Source organism: Pristiophorus japonicus, chromosome 18 (assembly GCF_044704955.1).
Source record: "Pristiophorus japonicus isolate sPriJap1 chromosome 18, sPriJap1.hap1, whole genome shotgun sequence".
Taxonomy (NCBI): Eukaryota; Metazoa; Chordata; class Chondrichthyes; family Pristiophoridae; genus Pristiophorus; species Pristiophorus japonicus.
In genome coordinates, this window is record NC_091994.1 from 50,088,288 (window position 1) to 50,111,717 (window position 23,430).

Genomic DNA, 23,430 nt, shown 5'->3' on the forward strand with positions numbered 1-23,430 from the left:
CTCTCAGAACCACGATAGGGTTCCCCTTGTCCTCATCTTTCACCCCACCAACCTCCATGTTCAACGGATCATCCTCCGCCATTTCCGGCACCTCCAGCATGATCCCACCACCAATCACATCTTCCCCTCCCCTCTCAGCATTCTGAAGGGATCGCTCCCTTTGCAATGCCCTGGTCCATTCCGCAGTCACCCCCAGCACCCCCTCCCCTTCCCATGGCACCTTCCCGTGCAAGCACAGGAGATGCAACACCTGCCCTTTTACCTCCTCCCTTCCCACTGCCAGGGTCTCAAATACTCCTTCCAGGTGAAACAGCGATTTACTTGTACTTCTTTCAATTTAGTATACTGCATTCGCTGCTCACGATATGGTCTCCTCTACATTGGGGAGACCAAATGCAGATTGGGTGATCGGTTTGCGGAACACCTCCATTCAGTCTGTAAGCGTGACCCCGAGCTTCTGGTCGCCTGTCACTTTAATTGCCCGCTCCACTCCCACTCCGACATCTCCGTCCTCGGCCTCCTACATTGTTCCAATGAAGCTCAACGCAAGCTCGAGGAACAGCACCTCACCTTTGGCACTTTACAGCCTTCTGGACTCAACATCGAGTTCAACAATTTCAGACCATAACCTCTGCCCATATTTTGTTCCCTCTCCTCATTTTCTTATACCCTCCCTCGATCTTATGTAATTTTTTTCTCTGTTTCCCATGGCAGCTGGTAATTATTCTGCCATTCACACCCTATCTAGAATAATCTTTTCCTAACCTGCCATTACCATCTCATGTCGGCCCATCATCCCTTTTGTCTCTCGAATCTCTCCCGAGACCTTCCCTTTTGTTCTTTCCTCCCCTCCCCCTTTCAGTGCTCCTTAAGAATCTGTTCATTTTGAACATTCGACAGTTCTGATGAAGGGTCATCGACCCGAAACGTTAACTCAGTTTCTCTCCCCACAGATGCTGCCTGACCCGCTGAGATTGCCAGCATCCACAGTATTTTGCTATTGTTGAGGGTATGGAGGGATTTGACAGCAAGGATTTTAAAATGGATTCCCTGGAGGCAGGAAATCAGTGGAGGTAGGCAAGGACAGGACTAATGGGTGTGTGGGGTTCTGAGGACCAAGGTGAGATTTTCTCAAGGGCACCGATGCTGATGGAATATATGGCAGCTGAAGTTGAGATGACAGAAGTGATCAGTCAATAGTGAGAAGGAGGTGACAGTGGATGGAGAGTTCACTGCAAACACTTCCAAACTGCATTCAGCTCAAAACTGTTTTCCAAATCCTGAAGCCTTCAGCTTCTGAGATTGTAAAGTCAACAGCTGTGAAATGGTAGCTTTTATATCACTTCTGCCAACTAGCCAAAGCAATGAAGAGTTATTGAGAACCCGACACACTTACCTAATGTGAAGCCCGAGAGATGGGAAGCTCCTGAAAAAGTTGGGAAAAATGGTAAGTACCTGGTAAAATTATTTTTAAATACCTTTAAAGTACTTCTTAATGATGTTAATTGGCTGGCCCGCCGCTTGATGTTGGGTCGGTGAACCGCAGCCAGACCCGACACTTTGGAAACTGACGAGGCGGGTTCAGAGCGGACTTCCACACCGTTGTCAATCAGGGCCGTTTTGACAGCGGGCCTGCACTCGCAAGGCTGGTAAGATTCCGGCCATTGATGTTTCTGATGACTGACCTGTGCAGTCTAGGACTATGCAGAAGACAGAAACAATGAAGCAGGTGAGTGAGCTACACATTTATATGAGAGAGTTATATGAAGTCCATCCTTAAACAGGTCTGACTATTTTGATTGAATGCCAAATAAAATAGGTTATTTAATTTTACTTTTTAAGTACCCAGCTAAGAGAGTCCTTTACTGTCAGTGCCTCACAGCTAACCTGGCGTGCCTTGATGACCCTGAGACGCAGAATGCCCACAGCGCTTGGTCTGCCCTCCAGGTCTCCATTACCAGTGCATGCAAAGAGACACTTGGTTACTCAACCAGGAAACACCAGGACTGGTTTGATGAGAATGATCAGGAGATTCAAGAGCTAATAGATTGCAAGCGCAGGGCATTTCTGAGCCTTAGACAACAAACCAACTCAGGAGCAGCAAAGCAGCATTACAGATGGCTAAAGGCTAAGGTCCAACAAAAAACCCGGGACCTAAAGAACAGTTGGTGGATGGAGAAAGTGCAGGAGATACAGCAGCTGGCCGACATTCTTCACCGCAGTCAAGGCCACCTACGGTCCAAACACCCAAGGCCCCATCCCGCTGCTGGCCAAGAACGGGGAAACACTCATGTAGTACACCGAGGCAGTCAGGGCCCGCTGGAAGGAGCACTTCGAAGATCTCCTCAATCGAGACTCTGCCTTTGACTCGAGTGTTCTCAACTCCATTCCGCAGCATGCAACCCACCACCACTTCAGTGAAACTCCAACATTGCATGAGGTAGAAAAAGCCATAAGACAGCTAAAAAACAAGAAGGCTACGGGAGCGGATGAAATCCCTGTTGAGGCACTGAAGTATGGCGGAGAGGCACTGCTGGTGCGAATACATGAGCTCATCTATCTCATCTGGAGGGAGGAGAGCATGCCGGGAGATCTTAGAAATACAGTGATCGTGACCATCTTTAAAAAAGGGGACAAGTCTGACTATGGCAACTACAGAGGAATCTCCCTGCTATCAGCCACTGGGAAAGTCGTCGCTCGAGTCCTCCTCAACCATCTTCTCCCTGTGGCTGAGGAGCTCCTCCCGGAGTCGTAGTGCGGATTTCGTCCCCTCTGGGGCACAACAGACATGATTTTTATAGCGCGACAGCTGCAGGAAAAATGCAGGGAACAGCACCAGCCCTTATACATGGCCTTCTTCGACCTCATAAAGACCTTTGACACCGTCAACCACGAGAGTCTATGGAGCGTCCTCCGACGTTTCGGATGCCCCCAAAAGTATGTCACCATCTTCCGCCTGCTCCACGACGACACGCAGACCGTGATCCTTACCAACGGATCCATCACTGACCCAATCCACGTCCGGACCAGGGTCAAGCAGGGTTGCGTCATCGCCCCAACCCTCTTCTCAATCTTCCTTGCTGCCATGCTCCACCTGACAGTTGGCAAGATCCCCGCTGGAGTGGAACTAAACTACAGAACTAGTGGGAAGCTGTTCAACCTTCGCCATCTCCAGGCCAGGTCCAAGACCAGTCCAACCTCTGTCGTCGAGCTACAGTATGTGGGTGATGCCTGCGTCTGTGCACACACAGAGGCTGAACTCCAGGACATAGTTGACATATTTACCGAGGCGTACGAAAGCATGGACCTTACGCTAAACATCAGTAAGACAAAGGTCTTCCACCAACCTGTCCTCGCCGCATAGCACTGCCCCCCAGAAATCAAGATCCACGGCGCGGCCCTGGACAACGTGGACCACTTCTCAGGAGTCTCCTATCAACAAGGGCAGGCATTGACAACGAGATCCAACACCGCCTCCAGTGTAGCCTTCGGCCGCCTGAGGAAGAGTGTTTGAGGACTAGGCCCTCAAAACTGTCACCAAGCTCATGGTCTACAGGGCCGTAGTAATACCCGCCCTCCTGTATGGCTCAGAGACGTGGACTATGTACAGTAGACACCTCAAGTTGCTGGAGAAATACCACCAACGATGTCTCCGCAAGATCCTACAAATCCCCTGGGAGGACAGGCGCACCAACATTAGCGTCCTTGCCCAGGCTAATATCCCCAGCATTGAAGCACTGACCACATTTGATCAGCTCCGCTGGGCAGGCCACATAGTTCGCATGCCAGATACAAGACTCCCAAAACAAGCGCTCTAATCGGAACTCGTCCACGGCAAACGAGCCAAAGATGGGCAGCGGAAACGTTACAAGGACACCCTCAAAGCCTCCCTAATAAAGTGCGACATCCCCACTGACACCTGGGAATCCCTAGCCAAAGACTGGCTTAAGTGGAGGAAGTGCATCCGGGAGGGCGCTGAGCTCCTCGAGTATCGTCGCCGAGAGCATGCAGAAATCAAGTGTAGGCAGCGGAAGGAGTGTGCGGCAAACCAGGCTCCCCATGCACCCTTCCCTTCAACCACTGTCTGTCCCACCTGTGACAGAGACTGTGGTTCTCGTATTGGACTATAAAGCCACCTAAGAACTCATGCTAAGAGTGGAAGCAAGTCTTCCTAGATTCCAAGGGTCTGCCTATGATGATATTAGAGATTTATATGAAGACCAACCTTAAACAGACCTGACTATGCTGATTGAATGCTAAATAAAATAGGTTATTTAATTTTACTTTTCTAGCATTTTGTTACTATCACATATACTTCCTTACATATAACCTGAATAATATCCAATGTGTCAGTAATCTAGCTGATACCCAGCGTACATCAAAAATGAGGATGACTATCTAGTTCCAGATCTTTCATCCTCCTTTAATCTTCAATACCATCAAGCAATTCGGTCAAATCCTGTGATCGGTCCTCATGTGTCGAATTGGTGGGTGTGTTTGATGTGTGTTTCTTCAAGAACTAGGATATCAACTCTGTGTTTCTTGAGTAACCTTTGAGATATTTCCTTTTGTCCTGGAGAGGACCGTTCGATTTGCTGCTGTCACTGGGCAGTCGATTTAATGACGAGTTCGGTGTCCTTTGAGACGACATTAGTTGTGATCTAAGATCATGTAACAGGGTGGGCCGCGAGAAAGCGGTCATCCACCCCACCACACCTACGCCGCAAATATGCAGTCTCCAGAGAATACAACCAGCAAAGATACACTGATCTGGGCTGACTTGAACAACCTTCCACCAACCCATCTCAAATCTAGAAGGCTATTTTGGACCATGGCCAAAGCCCTTCAGCGATCTCCCCTCAGCCTTGATGACCGATGTCAAAATGCTTGGAAGAATTGTGACGTACAGACTGGATTCCTTATAGAGGACCCCACAGTACAACCTGAAGGATCAAACCTTCCTTGCAAACAGTGGACAACCATCAACCGCCTCAGAACCAGTCATGGTTGATGCTGCCACATTCTCCACAGATGGAAGATTAAAGCATCCCCATCATGCGACTGTGGAGCTCCTAATCAGACCCTGGAGCACATCATTGAGCACTGCCCGCAGAGGAAATTCGCAGGCAACCTGCAAGATATCTACGCTATTACACCGGAAGCTTTGGCCTGGATATCTGACTTAGATATTGGCATTTGATTTGCTTTGCTACTATCATAAGAAAGAAGAATGCCTTCAAATACCTCCCAAAACCACAATCTCTCTATCATCAAGAAGGACAAAAGTAGCAGGTGCATGGGAATACCACCACCTCCAAGTCACACACCATCCTGACATCACTGTCTATTCAGGACAGAGAATAAAGTGGTGTGACATTTATGTCTCACTGAGCTTTAATCAAGCTCTGAACCCAGGGATAATGGTCTAACACTAGTAAGGAATATTCTACTTGTATTCACAAGCCTTCATGGTATAATTAACAGAAGCTTTATGGCTTAATTAGCTTAAAAACCTGTGGTTTAATTAACCTGTTGCTTTCCAGACATTTCCCAGCATTCAGTTGAACAGCTTGAGCTGCATATTAAGCACATTTCAGGCCTTAGCCTGAAGGCACCTTTCGGTCAATTTATGGGACACTTTTCCTACAGCACAGATGCTGCACAGCACAGTCCTACAGACTGCTCTCAAGGCCTCAGACATAGTGCTTCCACTGCAGATGTCTTGGAATTTCCAGAATCTACTGTAGACTGTAGTGGTGTTAAATTGTTTTAAGAGCTGAGCCTGCTGAGTTACATATCGCCAGGATCTTCTGCCAAAAGCCTGATCCTCCAGCCAGCAACATCATCCTCACATGCCCACCAGTGGCTCTTACTCATTCATGCTCTATGTCACCCAAACTCACATGGTCTATGTCACAGGCGCTATATAAATGAAAGTCTTTTTTCCAAGGCAGCGAGGGGTCTGACCACCTGCTTCCAATCGCTCAGCCATTAATGGCAGTTTTGAGAATATATTTTTGTTGTAATGACATGCAGTAAATTCAGGTATCGGGAAGTAACCTATAATGGGTTTAATGTAGGTTAATGCAACACTGGCAGGTTTGCAGGGGTGGGGGGTGACGGAGAGTTCGGACATTGCACTACCTCATGGGCACTTTAACACAGTGAGAAGTCAAAGTAATAGTGGCACACTTCAGCCATGGTGCACCGGTGGTGGAGGGAGTGGATGTTTAAGGTGGTGGATGGGGTGCCAATCAAGCGGGCTGCTTTGTCCTGAATGGTGTTGAGCTCTCATTGCACTCATCCAGGCAAGTAGGTGGGAAGGCTTTGGGGAGTCAGGAGATGAGACACTTACCACAGAATACTCAGCTTCTGACCTGCTCTTAATATTTATGTACCCCCCCCCCCACCCCAGGATGTTGATGATGGGGGAATACAGTAATGGTAATGCAGTTGAATGTCAAGGGGCGCTGATTCGACTCGCTTGTTGGAGATAGTTATGAATGTTACTTGCCACTTATTGTCCCAAGCCCAAATGTTATCCAGGTCTCACTGCATGCGGGCATGGACTATATTATCTGGGGAGATGCAAACACTATGCAGTTATCAGCAAACATCCCCACTTATGATGGAGGGAAGATCATTGATGAAGCAGTTGAAGATGGTAGGGCCTGGGACACTGCCCTGAGGAACTCCTGCAGCGATGTCCTGGGCTGAGATGATTGAGGTGGAACGTCCCCCCCCCTCCGATTCCCACTGATTTCAATTTTATTTGGGCTCCTTAATACCAAACTCGATCAAATGCTGCCTTGATGGCAAGGGCAGTTATACTATACCTGATCTTGAGATCTTCCTGTACCAAAAGTAGAGTTTAGATATGCTGGAGGATTTCAGTGCATTGACTGAGGCTCGGAGGTCAGGGTGGAATGTGGTTTGCAAGTGGTGAAGTAGTGTAATTAGAGAAGGCAGGTGGCAGTGTCCATACCCAAGAAACTGTAGCACTCAGTGTTGAAACCAAAGGCTTCTGTGGATCAGTGGCTGCTAAGCCAGAGTCAGATTGATAGAAGGTCATCAACAATTTGCGAACCACATGAGAAATGTCAAAATGTTATTTTATAGTCAACAAAATCCGTCACCTCAAGGGACTACAGCATTATAAACTACTTAGCCCAAAAAAAGCACAAAAAGAGATAGTGATCAAAATTTCACTGCTCAAGAACCAAGCATTTAAAAGTGAAAACAGAGGAAACTTTGTGGGATGATGGGGAAGGAGAAAAAGGCAGGGGGATGGGGGTTCATCCAATTAAACAGGGCACACATTTTCTTAGTGCTTCCCCTGTCTATCTCATGTCCAGTGGCATGACAGTAATCACTATTAAAATGTGGCTGTTGAGTGTGTGAGGAAACTAGTACAGTAGCAATTAGGGTTAAGATTTAAAATTTAACTTAATGGAACAAGGAGAATTAAAATAATGAACAAGGATAATTTTATGTAAAGCCATCTACAATCGTGACACAGTGAAAGGTAAAATCCATCTTCCAAGAGAGAGGAAAAGTTGAAGTATTGGTTGCTACTCACCCCACAAAAATAGTATCCCTTGTGAGTAAATGCATTTGTTTCACAGATCAGGGAGGTCCCAGATTTGACTCCTGGTTTGGGCTAAGTTAGCTACTCTCAACCAGAGTAGTGGGGAGGGGAGGGGGGGGGTGGGGAGGCAGAGAGACTACAATTGGCAGTGTCCTGCAACTAGGGTAGGAGGGGAAAATAGCATTCCCATCCCTGATCACTTACCCAGCGAGCCTTGCTGAAGGCTCACCTATCTGGACATTAGGCAAGAGCAAGTTCAGGATCGACTAACAAAACATGATGCCACATCGCTACTGAAACCCACGGCCTAGAATCAGGCAAAGTGATAAAAACAGGTGGTACCCAGAGAACTGCACCCCTGCACGTGTGGGCAGGAGGAGAATTGAAGCACAGAGAGGGAGTGAAGAAAAGTCAGGTGCTTGACTACGTCGTCAGGTTCAGGTTTGGAGGAAAGATGAAAACAACAGTTTCACTTCCTTTCAAGGAACAGAGAGATGAAAACTTAAATGTTTATTAAATATTAATATAACCTGATATTTGTCTACATCAAACAGAACATCTTTCAAAAATCCTTAACCAATACCAAACAGGAATAGGAAACATGCTTTACAAAGTGCCATTTTATTTTAGACAAATAGTACTCTATTTATGCTAATGATGGCCTTGTGCTCAACTTTAAACCCAATTGAGTATAGCATGAATAAAGGGGCAATTTTAAGGTAGAAGCCAGTATCTATTCTACTCTTCTTGATTTTGCTTGAAGTATCTAAACAGACATCTGTATAAGCAGAAGTACTTATAAAAGAAAATTCAATTTGGAAATCAAAACTGCATCTGGTTGATGTGTGGAAGCTGCAATCCATATAATATATATAATATATATTATATAAATATATCAATTAAATCAATCTAGTAGCTTTTCTAACCACATGCTTCAGCAGCATGTTAAACTGTTCACCAAAAATTTGCAAACACTAGCCTAAAGAATTGGGTAAAAGATCTTCAGGTTTTGCATTATTTAGCCTCATTGTATTTTTAAATAGAATAAAATTGCACAGTTAACAGATAAATAAAAACCTTCCTAAAACCTTACTTATTCCATTCCACAACAACTCCCAAAGCTTCAACAGTTATGTGGAATTTCCTATACATATTGGCTATGAAGCTTGGTTTTAAAGTTTCAATGCTGTGTTTTGTATTTGCTTTAAATAAAATGCTCAAAAAGGTAGCTTTTGTAAACCATGAAGATTTCAATTTAAAAAAATGACCAAGTATAAATGACTGCTTAGAAAACAGAGTAATACTGTTTTATTTCAACACTCGCAAACCTTCACAAGACTTTATTTAATTCAGGTTACTTTCCACCAGCGAGTGTTTAAAAAAATTAATAAACTACAGCCATCAATGTTACTGATTCAAATCCTGCTTTAATATCAGACACCACAGCATAAACACTGATATCGACGTTGAAATCATGGTGTAAAAACATTGCATTTGCAAAACAAATTTGCTTGACAATATTTTCATTTCAAGAATCAGATGACAGGGAAAATGATTTTTTGTGAAAGCGATAAACACATCTAAAGTGATTTGTGCCTTCAACACAGAAAAAATGATGTTAGAATCAGGGATATCAGAATGCGTCAATATGAAGGAACTGGAGGGGACAAAAATTGATATTTATCCACGTTATTCTCCTTCAGCATCTTTACACAACAGATCTGAATTTAATGCCAGAAGCAGTATGCGGCATCAGTTAGGGGAAATTTGTAATTGTTAACAATGCACAGCCCTTTCACATCACAGTAATTAAAAACTGTTCGAATTGGTGGTGGGACTGAAATATAAAAGATTCCACATATCTGCTCAGTGCTTTAACCTATTTGGTTTTCATAATTTGAGATCCTGAATTGCACCATCATGACTAAATTAGGTGTTAAAAGAACTAAACGAAATAAACTATGCAGTTATGTACAACTTTGTACAGCAATAACTTTAATAGAAAGCAAAGAAATAACAATCAACCACGTGGTGTCTCAGTAGCTACAGCACCAGAGCACTGGGCTCAACTAGGTTGAATCCCAGTCTTGACTAGAATTTGCATTTGGCTTCCAAAACTGGATACCTTTCCTACGTAGCTCGGAGTGCCTCTCGGTTGAAAGGTAAAGGAACAGCACTGGCAGAATCTAACTGCCGACTTGTTTGATCCCAACAAAGGTTAAAGTGGACACTAGAAACAGGAGGAAATAAAAACCCAAAATAAATATGGCCACGGTACAGTTCCCAAAGAGTTGTAACCAACTGAGCTTCAACATCCACACAGTTTCAGAAAAAAGCTAAATGGATTGAATGGCTATTCTTTGGATATGGGTATTCTTTGTAGCTTTTGCTTTTTATTAATCTCCTCCTGGTACAGACTGACAGAGGGAGCGGACACATTCCAAAGTCTGTCTGTTGAGCTGGCCACTTAAGAGGTTTACAAATGCAAAGTGCCTATTCTTCAAGATTCTCCTGCTGAGGAGGAGTCTTCCCTCTGCTCCATACTTCTCTGGAGCCCCACCATATTTGGGAGAGATGAAGAAACTAAGTAGTTGAGCCATTCTGCACCTATAAACCAACGTAGTGCTCCAAGCTACCCGTTTTAACAAAAAGCACAGAGAGAATTGTGATCAACACTGCTTCCCTACATCTACTTCAATTGCTTCAATGAGTACGAACAATATAATTGATAGGAGTTAAGAATCAAACAGTGAATTGGAGCTGGGCTAGCATATGCAATCAAGCCCGCATTGTTAAAGCTCCTAAATCAGTTTACAAACTCTCAGGCTTCTTTGACATGGACATTTGTTTTTGAAACAAAAAGTAAAAGGGAAAAACAAAGAGGCCAGTTAAACTGGCCATGGTGTTTTTTCATATTTCATTCTGAGAACATGGGACTTGACCAGGGATCAATGCCTACTCAGCATTCAACACAGCAGAATGTATAAGCAATCCTCTGCTACGAAGTGCTGTCTTTATTTCTCCAGATAGTTCATGAACTATTCATTGGTCCTTCACATCCATAAGAACACACTCCTCAGGAGTGTCACTTCGCCGAACAGATTATTAGTTATCCTCTATTGTACCAATTCTTTCAGGAGGTAGACGTGGCTGGAGGAACTAAAGCCTGCAATGCTAGAGGTAGACTTCTTTCAACAGGTCTTTCCACAATGTGTCCTGCACGCTTGGTAGTGAACTTTCTCCAGCATTCACAGTAATATTTGTTTTTGAGAAGTCGATCCTCGCGATCAACAGTCTATAGTCAGGTCAATAATGTCCATGTCACTCTTGCCGTTGGCAGGATTACTGAACTGATTGTTGCCAGAGTCTGTAAAATTCAAAATTGAAATGAGTCAGCCAGAAACAAAATGAAATGTGTGTAAAAAGAAAAAAGATTGTTATATTTAGCCTTTCTCGACCACAGGACATCCCAGAGCGCTTTATAGACAAAGAAGTAAAGAAAGAAAGACTTGGATTTATATAGCGCCTTTCACAACCACCGGATGTCTCAAAGTGCTTTACAGCCAATGAAGTACTTTTGGAGCGTAGTCACTGTTGTAATGTAGGAAACGCAGCAGCTAATTTGCGCACAAGCAAGCTCCCACAAACAGCAATGTGATAACGACCAGATAATCTGTTTTTGTTATGTTGATTGAGGGATAAATATTGGCCAGGACACCGGGGATAACTCCTCTTTGAAATAGTGCTATGAGATCTTTTACGTCCAGTTGAGGGGGCAGACAGGGCCTTGGTTTAATGTCTCATCCGAAAGACGGCACCTCCAACAGTGCAGCACTCCCTCAGCACTGCACTGGAGTGTCAGCTTAAATTTTTTTTGGTGGGGGGTGGTTAAAGTGCCAGAAGTCAAGAATGCTGGCTTAGATCAGAGAGGAATAATGTGTTTAATGACCTGCAAACAGTTTTTTTTTTTAAAAACACAAGCTGGAAGGTGAAAATAGGTGGATGATATAAAAAACCATCTCAGCGAAGCAATGAGGAAGCATTAAAAACAAAAAGACATGAAAATAGCTAAGCATGGTGCAGTGAAAGATGGGGAACATCAAAAACACAGGTAGGTGGAAGAAATAGGGAAGCAAATAAGTGAAGATACCCAACTTTTGAAAATGGCTAGATATTGTTCAGACCAGAGGAACTGTGGAGCACCCAGGAGAAAGAGAAGGTACTGTTTCTGAAGTTTGTGTTGAGCTTGGAAGAGGTTGTCAGAGTGAGAATGGGAGAATGATTTTAGAGATGTATCCTTGTCAAGGCTGGAAGTAGTTGCAGTGCAAGTGTTGGTTGCACCCACATTAAAGATTGCAGCTAGCAGAGGATGGTTTCGATCCATCGACCTCTGCGTTATGGGCCCAGCACGGAGAGGGGTGGAGGGAGAGAAGCAGCTGAAATGGTAATTGAGAGATTAAGATCACCCTTGAGGACAGAAGGGTTCAGGAGTAACCTCAGGCACTAGCTGGAAATTTAATCTGGAGGCAGGTTGGGAGCACCGTTCCCTGTAAGCTGCGAGGCCATGCAGCACACTGCCGGTCCCACACAGTCCGGGACTGGCTTTTGCTATGTTAAATTTGCGATCCTGTGAATGGGCCGTGCAGCCCCTTAAAGGGGCCACGCACCCAAAAAAAGTTACGGGGAACCTTGGTCGGTAGAGGGGGGTCTAGAAAGTGGTCAGGAAACCCGGGAGAACTTAATCGCAGGACTTGAACGTCTGTTTCCTGCCCACAGCCAGCCAGATGGAGAGGCTGGCTGACTGTGGGTGGGTGGGTTACAATACAAGTTATGCTTCAGTTGTACAGAGCCTTGGTCAGACCCTAGTTTTGGGCATCACACCTCAGAAAGGATATATTGGCCTTGGCTGGGGTACAGCACAGATTCACTAGAAAGATACCAGGGCTTAAATTATGAGGACAGATTGCAAAAACTTGGGTTGTGCTCCCTTGAGTTTAGAAGGTTGAGGGGTGATCTAATTGAGGCGTTTAAAATGTTAAAAAGATTTGATGCAGTAGATACAGAGAAACAATTTCCTCTGGTGAGGTAAAATTAAGAGTACGGCCATTCGGGAGTGAAATCAGGAAGAGTACTGGACATCTGTGGATGCTGGGGCAATTGAACATTTTAAGTCTGAAATCAATAATTTTTTTTATTTGGTAAGGATATCAAAGGATATGGATCAAAGATGGGTAAATGGAATTGAGGTACAAATCAGCCACGATCTAACTGAATGTTGGAACCGGCTTAAGGCAAGACAATGTAGCGAACTATAGCAACTCAAATGAGGCCAGACCAGGGACTGAACCTGTGACCTTCAAAATCTATGGCTCATTGGCACATCAGGCAGTGCATTTACACATTTATTTCTGCCCCTCTTTATGTACCCGTCATATTGTCTGATCAGACACTTGTGGAACTGAGGTGGACGCAAGTCCTTAAAATATAGCACAGTGAGACAGATTTCTTGAAGCTGCAGCCTGTTCAAGTGCTTTGAAATGCACAGTTGGAACTACTAGAATCAATGCTGCTTCTCACCTTTCTACAAAGGCTAAGTTACAAAGCAATAGTTTATTCCAGGAGGAAAGCATTGGTTACTATGGCAGATGAGATTATATGCCTTAATCTAGCTAGTCAGTGGTATCTTCTCAAGTAAAACTGGACAGCAATGGTAACAATCGGGCAGTTGCAAAAAGGCCCCCCCAAAGAGCTTTGAGATAGCTCTCTGGCCATCAGACCTAGGATTCCCATATAATTAAACGGTAGGATCTTGGATGCCTCAGAGGTTTGGTCAACAACCTAGTTCATTTTATCAACTGTAAAAGGAAACAGATTGCTATGCAAAAATAGGGGGGGGGGCGGAAATGGAGGAAAGGAGAGAAATATCAAGACCAATATCAAATACAGGAATTATACCATCTTCAAGGCACTGGAGAATAGCGAATTTTCAAGAAGCATTTAACAAAGTTCCACAGGAGACTTTTAGAATTAATGGAAAAGCAGTTAGTCAGATTGAAACTACCCAGGCAATGGACAAGAGAGGATAATTGAACAGCTAGGGTTGGTGGAAGACAGCAATGCATGCTTTTAGCAGCATCTGTTCTGGGTTCCCTATTCACACTTTATAAGATCATAAATAGTAATATAAAGCTAACTAATGATACCAAGTTGTGCAGCCAGTTGACTTATTTAATACTGATTGACAGCATTTAAATAAATCTAAAATTAAGTAGATGGGTCAACAGATGGTAGATGGGACGTACATATGTATCTCTTGTGTAATGCACACTGTACACAGAGTGGGTGCCCATTAACTACAGTAGTAAAGCATTTGGCTGTAAATATAGGCCTTCATGCGAAGTATCCAGTCAATATGAAACTATAGTCATGAGGTTAAACAACAACTTGCATTTATATAGCCCCTGTAATGTAGTAAAACATCCAAGGCAGTTTTACAGGAGTGTTAACAAAATTTGACATCAAACCACATAAGGAGATATTAGGACAGGTGACCAAAAACTTGGTCAAACAGGTAAGTTTTAAGGACTGTCTTAAAGGAGGAGAGGGGTAGAGAGGTTTATGCATCCAGAGCTTAGGGCCTAAGGCAGCTTAAGGTACAATGGCCAATGGTGGAACGGTTAAAAATCAGGGATGCACAAGAGGCCAGAATTTGAGGAGCGCAGAGATCTCGGAATAGGGCAGGAGGAGGTTACAGAGATAGGGAGGGGGGGCAAGGCCATGGGGAATTTGAAAACAAGGATAAGAATTTTAAAATCGAGGCGTTGCTGGACCAGGAGCCAATGTAGGTCAGCGAGTGCAAGCACCGACTAAAGATTGTTCCATGAATCCAAAGTAGTCACTCCATTTGCTTTCTGTTTAAAAGTCCTTCTACGACCTGACTGTTTACTAACAGACAAGTGTAAAATCAGGAAAAGATTGTAAATGAGCAACAAAATGGATTTCATTTTTTGTGTCTTTTATTTATGGCATCTGGGTTTAAATGCAACCTGTAATGATGGAATAAAAGTTCCTCACTCTGCACCAGCTGAAATGCCGTCAAATTGAGTTTGAGTGCACTCAACCCAATTCCTTGTGGGTATGGGACTACAGCACAAAAGTTCCCGCAACTTCACTCAGGCACTACGAGTGTGGTAGCTCTGGGAAAAAGATCACACCCATGCAGTTAATGGTGCTTTGAGGTTGAGGCCAAGATACAGATTGGGGCATTGTAGAATGGGCTTTATTCAGCATCAAGCAGTCTCAGTACAGTACACTAAGGGTTAGATGCACACACTGGGTACCACTTTCTAACATTATCTTTGCAAGCACAAAAACATTCCTTCTCTTCGCTCCCCCTACAAAAACAAGTAGATTCCCCAAACATGCTCATAGTTTGTGCTCATCTGTAAATGGCTAATCATGTCAATGGCACTGAAGTTAAAGAAACAAACCTTCTAACTCCACTATTGAATATTTGAGACCGGAGTTCTTCTGAGGCTGCTTGTCTGGATTTATTGGAGACCAGTTGCCATCATCCTTAAACTGAACCTCAGTGGCATCTTCACACTCCTCCAGAATATCTAAAAACAGCCTAGAAAAATAAAAACAAGTGTGTTTATTCCTCATCTGTCCATCCTTTCTTGGTTATCACCATCATGTCAGCGCTACTTTGAAGAGATAGCAAAGCTTTGTAGTTTTCTCACCATGAGCGGGATATAGGCAAGGTGCATGAATGTGCAGAGTTCTCCCACGTAGGGATGCTTCCACAGTCAGGGCTTTAATTATATAGAGGTAAAAAAAACAGACACAAACTCATCTGTTTACCATGGAGGTAATTCTACATAATGGGAAGATTAACAGAAATCAATATGCTAGGAATTCCTGCACGAGATTTCCATACATTCCACTAAAATCTGCAAATTGTAAGCTTTCAAATCAAATTTCTGCTTCAAACAATTACTTGGTTTTACATTGTGTACTCCAATTGTCTCTGCCACAGTATCAAACTGACTATTACCGAGTTGCGTAATACTATATTGATTTCTACCTCTCAAAAATGGTCAGTTAAATTTGTTACTGAAGCCAGATGAAACGGTCATCATCAAGGTCAGCAATTACAATAAAAGACACGGCATAAATTGGATTTGTTTAGGCCAGCATAACAGTCACATCATAGGGATGCGTTATTCATTTAGGCTTCTGTACAAGATTGAAGCCCCTGATATTAGCGCTAATAAATCGAGTTGGACTGAGAACTAGCTGGAAGGCCATTGGCAGAAAGGTAGCTGTAGATGGATTTTGGATCTGTTGAAGATCAGCGGTGTCCTGCAGAGATCGGTTTCGGGACCATTGCGCTTTACTATTTGTTATTAATGATGTGGATGTAGGAGTTGGGGGCATGATCTGCAAATTTGTAGACAATACTAAGATTTGTGCGAGCGCCAGGACTTGTCGACGATGTTCGACTCCTACAGGCGGATCTTGATGTGTTGGGGGATTGGGCTTGAGCCTGGCAAATGATGTTTAACTTAGAAGTGTAGTGTTGTGCATGTGGGCAGGGAGAATAATGAACATACATACACCCTACAGGGAAAGGAGAGAGAGATCTGGGTGGTCCATTGCATAGATTTCTAAAGGTTGATGAGCAATGCCGTGAAGCGATAGCTAGAACGAATAGGGTGTTGGGGTGTATTTATAAAACAATTGACTACAAGACAACGCATACTATTTTGCCCTTGTATAAGACCTTGGTTAGGCCTCGGTTAGAATATGGTGTCCAATTTTGGCCTCCTCACCTGGTGGGTGATAGAGGCTTTGGAAAGTGTGCAGAGAAGGGCCACAAAATTAATTTCCAGTTTGAAGCAGCTTAGCTATCAATTTAGGATAGAAGAGCTGGTACTCTACTTTAGAGGAGGGTAGAGAGAGAGAGGATTTAATTGAGGTTTATAAATGATGAAAGGAATAGATGGTGTTCAAGTAGACAGTTTGTTCTAATTAAATAGGTTAGGGAGAACGAGGGGTCACAATCTCAAGTTATGCGAGGCCAAAATTAAATTAGATGTCTGGAGGTGGGTTTCCCCCCCCCCCCCCCCAAAGAGATTGGTGGACTTCCAACAGGCTGCTGGCTCCTGCGGTGGATGCTGATTTGCTGAATTCCTTCAAGCGAGCGCTAAACTAGTTTCTGGTTAGTGAGGAGATCACCTTGTACAAAAGATAGGTACTGCAAGACATTATCAGGACCAGAGATATTTCCTGGACTGGTTTTGAATCCCTAAGAAGGTCGGAGAGGAATATACCAGCTTTGCTCCCTCCTTCCAGCTAGCTGATCAGCACATCATCTTCCACAGTAATGTGATTGGCCTTTTTGTTTTTAATCATTTTTTTCGCCTCTCCCAGGAGATCGCATGACTTTCAGATGGGATATAGAGTTTATATTGTGAAGCACAAGGCATCGCAGTTGTGTGGGACAGGCTGGATGGAGCAGAGGGTCTTTTTCTGTCTGTACAAGAGGAACACCAAAAGCTTCACTTGGGATATCCCAATTTCTGGACTGGAAGTAAATGGTTCAGCATAATGCTAGTCTATTTATTTTAATGTTTTTTGATTTCAAAATGAGAAAGCTCAGATTAGAAAGACTACAGCAGATTTAGTCAAATATCTATAGAGATTTTCACTAATCTTGGTCCTTCCGGTTTACAGGGTTCAATCTCACATCACTTTGAAGTTTTTAAAAAGCAATAGGCCACCAAGAGGCAGATAACTAACTACAGATAAGGTGTGGCAGTCACCATTTTCTGGGTAGTAATCATTCTTTGATGAAGGTATATGCACAACATGAGTCATTTCCTTATCCAGCTAGAATGTCGGGAAGAAAGTGGAGAAAACACAGGAATATTGTTTGAATAGACAGTTTATTCCAACTAAATAGGTTAGGGAGAAGCAGGGGATACAATCTCAAGACATACAAGGCTAGACTAGGTTAGATGTCTGGAGGTGCTTTTTACCCAGAGAATGGTGGACCTCGGGAACAGGCTGCCAGAGTTCCCTTCCAAGTCACATACCATCCTGACTTGGACATATATTACCGTTTCTTCTTCTTCTTCACTGGATCAAAATCTTGGAACTCCCCACTGTGGGAGCACCTTCACCACACAGACCGTAGTGGTTCAAGGCAGCGGCTCACCACCACCTTCTCAAGGACAACTTGGCATGGGCAATAAATGCTGACTTTGCCAGCCATGCCCACATCCCGTGAACCAATTAAAAAAAATCTGACCCCTGTGAGATACCATCTCCATTCCTTTCAACCATCAAAAATAATCAACAGCAGATTGATGGGGGCACGATGAAGCTTTTAATAATCCGGAGAGGGGGAACACGGGAAGATTTACAAAATCACAAACTTAACACGTGACTATTTATGAAACAGCAACACACAGCAAATAGACTAATCCTAAGAGACATATAAATCACAAATGAAGAAAGGAGGACAGACTTTTTCCTTCATTCAAATGAACAATGATACTTTTAAATCAATCGACCTTTCTTCATTCACCATACTCCACAAACCACATGCAACCTAGATCACAAAGCGCTCCATAAGATGCAGGAGCAACCAATGCTGAATTAAAAATGTTGGGAATATTTATCCTGGGCCATGGGGAGGTGGATGCCTGGGCGCAGCAAACATTAAAAAATTGGCACGTTACAGAGCATGCCCATAAAGAAACCTGCACTATTTTCCACAATTAATGAATCGTTCCCTGTCTCCTTTCTTAGCATTTCTCCGTGGGGGTATTGATGAGGCTGCAGTGAAGTAGCTCACGAAAGATGGAGGGTCGTACCTAGGGGAAGCCTCACCAACTGAGCCGAAGCTAACCCAGCTGAACCTTCGCTTCCCAGCCTTTCCCAATTCTGCTCTCTTGGACAGACAGCCCCCACTAGATCAATGCCTGTGGAAAATAAAGCCACAAAAGTCCCACCTGATGCTGCTGGATTAGAGATGCTTTGTCCAACTGCCTCCCGACCTGAAGCTGGTCACGCAAGAGGTACAGTCTGTTTGGACAATGAGAAGATGCATATACAAGTGTTAACATGTTTTTTTGGGGGCGGGACTTGGTTTGTCCATTTCACCCAAATGTTCGGACAAATACCCAGTGTAACTCCATAGCCTCTGAGAACTGCAATGTAAACAGGACTGTAAATCTGCAAAATATTACTCACTGGTCTACAAATAACAGTTCATAAGGAGCTGGCTTGTCACACACAGGACACATCCATGTCGGCTTCTTCTCATTCATCTGAATATAAAGGGCTGCATCAAAACACTGTAAATGCGTGCAGGTAATACCGCGACAGGGCACCGAAAGGCGCATCTTGCCAAGCTGTTGAGCAACGAAATTGAAAAGTTAGATTAGAAAACGGGTTTCATTTTATACACACCAGTAATGTACAATAAAAGCATTCTGAAATTATGAACAAGAGCAACAAATTGCAATGATAATCAGACATTTTTATTGTACAGCAGCGTCATTTTCCAACTGAAACTTTAATTGATGTCCATTTGGAAGTGGCTTTACACAAATATAGATGGTACAGGTACAACCTCCCGAATCCGGCAACCTCGGGACCGAGGCCGTGCCGGTTTTCGTGTTTTTCCAGACTTCGGAACTTGTTTCTGATGTCCGATGTCTGGAAACGCCCGAGCCCAGGTTCGGGTATTTCTGGATTTTGGAATGCCAGAAGCACGTCCAGAGTCCGGAAATACTTGGGCCCAGGTTGTGATATTTCCGGTATTTGGACATCTTGTAGTTCTTCTCTTCGCAGGCCTTGTAGTCCTCTCTTCTTCACAACGCATGGTAAGCCTCCCTCTCGTTTTTGCAACGCAGTACTCTAAATGTACTTAAGGTGAGCTTCCCGGCCTGTAACTTTTGCTACCATCTTCAAATTTGAAAAGGAATGTACAGTACTAAAAGCATGAAAGGTTTTTTTTGTAAAACAGTTAAGTTATGAAATATAAAACAGTAAATGAAGGCTTTTGTATGTTACAGTAAAAATAAACAGGTACAGTTACAATTGGCTGGAGGTTGTGCTTAAGGTAGAGGGCTCAGCTCTGATGTCTGGGGCTGATGCTGGGCTAGCAATAGGATTATCAAATGTGGAAATTACTGGTGTAGTTGCACGCTGTAGGTCTTGGGCCTTCTGATGCAACATCTTTTGAAAGCTATTTAATATTGTTGTTTGTTTAAATAATTTGGGCTTTTCTTTTACTAATCTTTCTCAAATTCTGTAGACTTGCAGTATTTCTTCTTCACTTATGAAGCTTCGTTGCTCTAAGGTGTGAATTAACTCTTGACAAAGAGTGATTGCTTTGTCAATCGGCATTTTTTCGACGAGATAACAGGCATCATCAACCTCACTGCTTTCATCCTTTTCTTCTGGATACAAAACCCTCTGCATGATTTCTTCATCTGTCACTGCATGCACAATGGGAGCATTGTTGTCTATGTCCATGACTTCGACGACATCGTCCTCATTCAATTCCTGCGCAGCTTCGCAAGTCAGCACTCTTGCATAATCTAAAAGTTGAGCAATCATTGCTTTCTCCCTGGACACACGATAGCCTTGAAAGTCATGAGGAGCATCATCTTCAGCAAACATAGCTGGTGGCCAGATGTTATGCCAAGCATTGACCAAGGTTGTCTGCAGTTACCAAGTTCCATGCATTCGCAGCTGTCCATGTGGCGTCCTTGATAGAGAAACCTTTTATTCCCATGCCTGTGTTCACAGCATGAAGCAAACACCTCAAACTTGTTTTTGTAGAGACACTTCATTGATCACAAAATTCCTTGGTCCATTGGCTGTATCAGTGATGAACCATTTGGAGGCAAGTAGATTCCATGGACATTATCCTTTACCAAAAGCTCAGCATTGGGATGTGCTGAGCAATTGTCTGGCAGCAAGTATATTTTGCAGTTTTCCTCAAGACCAGCTTCCGTGCAATGAGCATGCACCCGAGGGACAAAACTCTTCCCAAACCAGTTCAGAAAGGTTTCCCTGGTTACCCATACTTTCTTATTGGCATAATAATGCACTGGCAATACTCTCAAACCCTTGAAACATCTTGGACACTGGCTTCTCCCAATGGCCATAAGTTTACACGTGTCCCAGCCACATTTGCAGCAGCAAGCACAATCAACCCATCCTTGGCGTCTTTTACACCTGCTGGCTGCGTGTCTTCTGCTGCTGCTAATGTCTTTCGCGGTATGTATTGCCAAAACACTGCTGTCTCGTCAGCATTGTACATTTGCTCAGGTGAAAGGTTTTCGTCAGCAATTAGTTTGATGAACTCATTAATATAATTTTCAGCTGCCTCATGATCTGCGGAGGCTTTCTCACCACATACTTTCAGTTGCCTGGTTCCATGACGCCTTTTAAATTTGGCTAGCCAACCAGAAGAGTACTCGCATGGAGTTTCAATCCCCAGTTGTGCATGGAATATTTTAGCTTGTTATACCACCATTGGGCTAGACAAAATAACCTATTCACTTCGCCTCTGTCGCCACCACTCGCATCACTGCTCCATCACATCTCCATCACATTTCGGCTTATGTATACTTTTTCTTTTACTCATGTCCTTATGAACATCACTTTCCGCATAAAACTTCATGAGCTGTTACTTTCTGTTTTCTGATATCATAGATGGTGGAGAGTCCAACACCATACTCCTCACTTAATTTTCTCACTGAAGCACCTCTAGCTAACCTCTGGAGTAACTCCACTTTCTTGGCAATTGAAAGTGAACTATGCTTCCTATTTCCTTTATCTGAACCCATTGGGGTATCTGTTGGCCTTTTTGACATGTTTGCAATGACAACATAAATTCACAATCTTTACTTGTGCAGATCTTTAAATCGGAAAAAACACCACAGCAATGGAGTCAGGTTGGGTGGGGTCTGATCATGGGATGTAGGTGGGTCAGCTGGGGTAGCCCTATAATGTTTAATGCCACTAACTTTATTTTTTTAAATGCTGAATTTAAAAGTGCATGTACAGTACAGGTAGTAATTTTTATTATAGGTACAGGCGTGCAAACATAAAATCCCAATCTGGTTGGGTCAGCTGGGGCGAGGTCGGGTCAGCTCTGCTCGGAGTCATGAGGCGTGGTGATCTGATCACGCAGTTGCTGCTTTGGGGAGCTGCAGTGTGCTGTGCAGAGTTTGATTCTGGCCAGGGACTTGCGCGCGGGAGGGGACTTGCGCGCAGGAACTTGGTTGATTCTGGTCGAAGGGAACTGTGTGCTGTGCCAAGTTGCTGCGGACCCAGGAGCAGCGGTGCAGTGACTGCGAAGACCTAGCCTGGAACAAGTAGGATTGGTATTATCATTCTTGCAATTTTTGTCACTGTACAGTAATTGGATTTCATTTTTTGACTTTTCACTGTGCCCGGCTGGCGGCAGTAACGGTTTGGCAGGGTGTCCGGATTCCGGAACATTTTGCGGATTCTGGACGACCTTGCCACGGATCGTCCCGGAACACTGGATTTTGGATGCTGTAAAACTCATCCACCTTAAGGCACTTTATAATGGTGCTGAGAGTGTAGCTCAAAGCGAGACCCTTGACCTCAAGAGAATTGCACTCCCCAATTTACCTTAGGTTATGCTAATTCTCTTAAATGTAAGCCTGTTGCAAGTTATTTGGAAAATGGAGACCTGCATTTTGATAATGTTCACTATTTTCCATTACAAAATTGAGGTTTTTTTTTTAAATAATAGAGTAGATAGAGAGAAACTGTTTGCACTGGCTGGAAGGTTGTAACCAGAGGCCACAGATGTAAAATAATTTGAATCTTAAAAGAGCCAGGATGGAAATTTTGTGTCTCTCAGCAAGCTATTATGATTTGGAATGCACTGCCTGACAAGAGTGGTGGAGGCAGATTCAATAGCTCCAAAGGGAATTAGATTTCTACTTAAAAAGGAAAAATGAATAGGGCTCCAGGGAAAGTCCAAGGTAATGGGACTAATTGGTACAATAGCAAAATACTGCGGATGTTGGAATCCCAAACAAAAAACAGAAAATGCTGGAAACACTCAGCAGCCAGGCAGCATCCGTGGAGAGAGAAACAGTTAACGTTTCAGGTCTGAGGCCCTTTGTCAGAACTGGAAAAGTTAGAGACGTAACAGATTTTAAGCAGGTGCAGAGGCAGGGAAAGGGGGTAGGGAAATTAATGAATCTCTCCCTTTCTCTTTTCCTAGCATTTCTCCGTGGGGTATTGATGACGCTGCAGTGAAATAGCTCACGAAAAATGGAGGGTCGTACCCAGGAGAAGCCTCACCAACTAAGCCAAAGCTAGCCCAGCTGAGCCTTCGCTTCCCACCCTTCCCTAATTCTGCTCTCTCTGACAGACAGCCCCCATTAGATCAATGCCCTTTCCCAGCCTCTGCACGTGCTTAAAATCTGTTACATCTCTAACCTTTCCAGTTCTGATGAAGGTTCTCAGACCTGAAACATTGGTCGCTCTTTCAGAGAGCTGGCAGAGGCACAATGGGCTGAATGGCCTCCTTCCGCACTGTATAATTCTATGATACACTTCTAGTAACCGAGTGTGTAACAACAGGATATGGGTAATCATTTATGCATATTGCTACATACAATATAATATGGCAATATATTTATGCATGTTGCTGCAGCCTGAGTTCCATTACAGAAGAGTTTGGGAATATTCATATCACACCTTGTGCACTGAAAACCAGCTCCATACATTCAGAAGCCAAGAAGAAGGGGTTGCAGACTGTGATGACAACT

At 43.8% G+C, this 23,430-nt stretch overlaps 1 protein-coding gene across 1 annotated transcript in view; it reads right to left on the reverse strand.

Moving 5' to 3' along the window:
- Positions 1–8,079: 8,079 nt before the first annotated feature.
- LOC139228712 (E3 SUMO-protein ligase PIAS4-like) overlaps positions 8,080–23,430 on the reverse strand; it is an 89,330-nt gene continuing 73,979 nt past the window's right edge. The window contains exons 10-12 of the mRNA XM_070859985.1: positions 18,851–19,011; positions 15,079–15,218; positions 8,080–10,955 (exon numbers count right to left, since the gene is read on the reverse strand). Coding sequence (XP_070716086.1) covers positions 10,876–10,955; positions 15,079–15,218; positions 18,851–19,011 — 381 coding nt within the window. The 3' untranslated portion in view covers positions 8,080–10,875. The remainder of the gene's footprint in view (positions 10,956–15,078; positions 15,219–18,850; positions 19,012–23,430) is intronic.